The sequence below is a fragment of the Miscanthus floridulus genome, unplaced genomic scaffold, assembly GCF_019320115.1.
Source record: "Miscanthus floridulus cultivar M001 unplaced genomic scaffold, ASM1932011v1 fs_53_2_3, whole genome shotgun sequence".
Classification (NCBI taxonomy): Eukaryota; Viridiplantae; Streptophyta; class Magnoliopsida; order Poales; family Poaceae; genus Miscanthus; species Miscanthus floridulus.
Window position 1 is genome coordinate 1 of NW_027096904.1, and position 4,702 is coordinate 4,702.

A 4,702-nucleotide genomic window follows, 5' to 3' on the forward strand; every position below is an offset into this window, starting at 1 on the left:
TCTCCTGCGTGTTCGAGAAAAAAAAACTAATATAATAATTGTTGGTCAAAGGTTCGTCCCAATGAAACATGTGCCTTAAATTATGTGACCGGGAGTGTTAATGCCTTTTTATATTTTATAAGTTTTCCTTTTCGTTGGGTCTCATCTCTAGCCTACCCCAACTTTGGTTGGGACTAAAAGGCTCTGTTGTTGTACTAGATTGTACTGTACCCGTAAAAACCTAAAAATTGCTGTTCTGTATTACTAAACTTTATTTTAACCTCTTAGTGCCACCTCTTAGTAACAGCCTAACAGGTAGTGATACTCACCTACTCCAAGATGGGTGTTTACACTAGCATATCGTGCTGTTCCTGTGAGGTTTTTGTTCTCCCTACAGTAACAACAAAGAAAAACATATAAGCTTCGAACCTGTATCCCAAGCTGTAACAGAACAAAAAAAACTCTTTTCCAATAACTGTTTTTAATATAATGAAATAAGTAATCACCTATGATAATTAGTCCTTTTCTTACAATGTTAGTATGGTACTAATAATATGTAATGTTACTCAGTGTCCCAGTTCTTTCTTAAAATTGCAACGACGATCTTTAAAAATGGTTGTACATATTCCTTTTTTCGGGAGGGCGTTGGGAGAAAGAGAGAGGGGGGGGGGGGGGGGGGGGGGGGGGGGGGGGGTCGTCACATCGCATGGAGTTTAAATCTAGAAAAGAAAACTCAGTTTAAAACCGTTCAGATTTTATTGAACCGACCCAGTTAAGATTTCAGGTAGATTGCATGGAATGGCAGTAGAAATATATAGCTTTTGGAACCAATACATTCAGTAGCAGATATCAACCCATGTTATGTTCCAAGCACAGTAACACAAATTCTTAAGCAAGGTTCAATTAATTATTAAACAGCCATGCCAACCAAGCTGTTAACCAAAATAGGCAAAACAATACATCTGTCAAACAGAATATAGTAAGTGAGGATATCCCAAAGGTTGCTTCTACAGGGTTCAGAAACTAGTGTCTGATACTAAGCAAATAGCATTCATAGTGAATGACAAGTACCGTGCTAGAAACATTCCAGGTATAAAGAGAAATTGCTTCATAGCAATCATAAGAACCGTTTCTGATTACCTGTATGGTATGTGTCTATGAGTTTGGAGGTCTCGATACTTCTTTGCAAGGCCATAGTCAATGACATAAACCTGTAAAGAGTGCACTCAATTTTTAAGCAGTTATACCTTTGCTGGCAGTAAGCACATGTTATATCAATCACTAAAAAAACACACTTGTTTCTTGGTAGTAGTTGCACGAAATATACATGACAGAAGTTTGGATGCAGATATTATCTCATAAAAGTTAGCACAGCTAGAGTAACCTTCAATGCACAATAAGAACTTTTAGTCCTTCCAAAGACTTGATATGTTATAAATATCATATATTAAATAAAACATATTCAAGCTACAGCCATTCAAATCCATAGACATCAATTGAAGTAGCTTCTCAGTTGCAGTAAATATTGTAACAAAAAAAATAAAGGAGTCTGGGTTAATTCAGTCATCATGATCCAGAAGTGTCCTGAGTGTTATAAATAGCAGGCCCTGGCATTTAGCGATCTGTCTCAAACAGCTAATGGCCGGCTAAATCGGGCTATAGCGGCCAAATTGTACATGGGAGCAAATAACTAGACCCTCCTCAAACAGCTATCCTGAGATAGCTTGAGCTATAGCAGGAGATTTAAAAGTTAAAACCCTGCCTGTGACGGCAGCTATGCAGAGAACAGTCTATGGCCATTGTGCTTGAATTTTAGCCTGACTTGTGTGCTATGATTGGAAGACTCAAACCAGCCACAACAAAAGTTTTATCAGTAACATGCTCATGAGTGGCACCAACCTGACTTGCTTTACGGCCTAAGCCCATGAGGAAGTTGTCTGGCTTGATATCACGATGAAGAAACCCCCTCGTGTGCATATACTCTACCCTGGCTATCTGTATGAAAACAACAGGAAGACAATCACTTGGCAAGCATCCACCAAATAAAAATTCAAGAATTGAGAAATAGGGCCATCAATTTTACAGGTATGTTGCCATACAGGTAACAAAAGCTAAAAAAATAAAATGACATGACCTGTAGAAGAAACTAACCATCTGATCAGCTAGCGTAAGTACTGTTTTAAGAGAGAACTTTCTGTTGCAGTAGTTGAACAAGTCTTCAAGACTTGGACCAAGAAGATCAATGACCATGACATTGTACTCCCCCTCCACTCCAAACCATTTCAAATGAGGAATTCCAGCTGAAGTTTGGAAAAGAAATATATTAAATCAGTGAAAGCATATGAAGCAAGCGACCTGTGTCCTTGTATTAGTACTTACTTCCCCCTTGGAGAAGCATGTACAGTTTCGATTCATAATGAAGCTGAGGATGCCTTGATTTTACAGATTCCTGGTAAACATGAGATGAAGGAAAACGGTCAGGTAGCATGTCTTGACTCTTGAGGCTGAAAGGGGGACTACCAAGACTAAGACTGACAGATCATATTGCTTGAAAATGGCTAACCTCATTCTGTCTCAATATGTTCAGGCTAGAAAGCCATTACATATAGAACAATATAACCTAAATACACCCCCACTTCTTTTTTTGCTACAGTCAATCCATAATCCGTGTCATATATATACAGGATAAAAAGTAAAATTTAAAATTATCTTATCATGGACCACCAGAAATCAACTTTCTGCAAGTGCTTTTTTCATATGCTCAAGCACTATGAAAATTTGACTTGTTACTTTCTTTTTTTTAAAAAAAAAATAGGTGCTGTTATACAGCCAGACTAATGAAAGGTAACAGCACCATGATTGGAACTGGATCCACAGGTCAATTCGCATGGACAACCAAGAAAAGGTTTGAAAGTCTTGTTATTAGTCATGTAAAAATATAACTCGGAACCATACCAATCTTTTGAAAAGCAATTACATGCAGAACACCATTCATTTTCATAATTATGTCACACCGTACACAAGAATTCATCACGAAACCGTTTCTAGCAATGGTTGACCAAAGATATGTATGCATATGGAACAAACTAATGCCGAATGTCAGGCATATACTTCCACGAGAGAAAGAAAAATGGTCCACGAACAGTATCAGATTATCTCATACCAACTTGATAGCCACCTCCTCGCCGCTCTGTACGTTGACGCCTGCAGCCCAAAAAAACATCAGCGCATCAGCAACAAACGCGGAACGACGAGCAAAACAAAACAGCGGCGCGTAGGAACCCGCAGAGACGCGTGAGAGATTCAATCAAGAACCCGGCAAGGCGCGTACCGAGATAGAGCTCCCCGAAAGATCCGCTCCCGATCTTCTTCCCAAGCTTAAACTTCCCTCCGATCACGTGCTCCATTCCCGCAACACCGCCGCACGATTCACCTAGCCAACAACCGCCCCGCAGATCGTCCCCCTCCGATGGGGAGCGCTCACATTGCCCGTCCGCAGCAAGATTCGAGCCCGGAACGCCCGGGAACGAGGGTTTCCCCGGATCTCCGGACCAAAGGTAGATTCCGCGCCGCGAACCGCCGCGTGCGACGGAGCAGTCAAGGCCGACCGGCGGACGGGCGGGCGGCGGCGGTGAGGCGGATCGAATTGCCGAGCCAACTCGGAGGTTTCGGGTAGAATTCGGGGCCTGGGGCGAGGGATTCGCGTCTCTGATTTCCGGGGGATTTTGGGTAGCGTTTGGTTTGGAGGTAAGATGAGTGGGTACGGTCCCGTATCTGATTTATGGAACGGGATAGCTTTATTTTTTTTTTTAGTCGACGAGAGACAGGATCGATTCATTTTGTGTTTAGTTTAGAGACATAAAAAGTGAGATGAGCTACCGATAAGTGGAATCCATTTATAAGTTTTTTTTTATTATTATTATTTTCTTTCTCTTCTCCTTATCTGTTCCTCTCTCCTTATCTCTTCCTCCCTATGCCCGCCAGCCACTCGTAGCAGGGCCAGGGCGCAGATCACCTGCCGGCGACTTGCAGCAGGGCAGCCCCGCACCTCCTCCGCCAGAGCCTGGACGCGCGCTGCCCCGGGCTTCCTCCGCACGGCGCCCCGAGCCTCCTCCGCAGGTGGGGTTGGAGCTCACGCGGCGACGGCAGGACCAGCCCCTAGAGCTCGCCCTCCGTCGGCTACCTTGCCACGCCTCCTCCGCAGCCCTCGACCCCGCGCCTCCTCCGCCCCGTGTCCCGGGCCTACTCCGCCCGCGCCTCCTCCACTAGAGCTCGCCAGGGCCGGGCACGGCGGTGCGCGGCAAGGCCGCAGGCGAAGCTCGCCGGGACCGGTACAGGAATCGCTCGAGCGCGTGGCTCCTCTCTCTCCTCTTCTCCGTGTCCGGCACGGCTCCTCTCTGCGACCTCGTCCGCGTCCGGCACCTCCGTCGCTCGCTCGTCCCCCCCTAGGACGGACCCCATCCGTGAAATTTTGGGGGATGGGGTCGCCCTGCATCTCACGCGAATATTCGCGTGGATGACGTCCCGGCTCCACTTTGCCCCCAAACCAAACAAAGTCGATCCCGAGACCATCCCACCTAGTCCTCCTAACCAAACACACAGTTAATTTCGGGTGGTGGGATGGAGGGGCTCATTAATAGAGTTGAGGCTTTTTAATTGTGTACCGTTAAAAAAAGTTTATAACCATGCACAAGCCATTAAAAAAATTCAGTTGAAACAGTAC

General features: G+C 44.8%; 1 protein-coding gene across 1 annotated transcript; it reads right to left on the reverse strand.

The window, feature by feature from the left end:
* Positions 1 to 20: 20 nt before the first annotated feature.
* On the reverse strand, positions 21 to 3,730 carry LOC136532155 (casein kinase 1). The gene is made up of 7 exons (XM_066524760.1): positions 3,311 to 3,730; positions 3,143 to 3,183; positions 2,359 to 2,428; positions 2,131 to 2,279; positions 1,879 to 1,974; positions 1,120 to 1,190; positions 21 to 370 (listed from the first exon to the last, which is right to left on the reverse strand). The coding sequence occupies exons 1-7, from the start codon at positions 3,384 to 3,386 to the stop codon at positions 277 to 279; spliced, it is 597 nt and encodes a 198-aa protein (XP_066380857.1). The 5' UTR covers positions 3,387 to 3,730; the 3' UTR covers positions 21 to 276.
* Between the last annotated feature and the right edge of the window lie 972 nt (positions 3,731 to 4,702).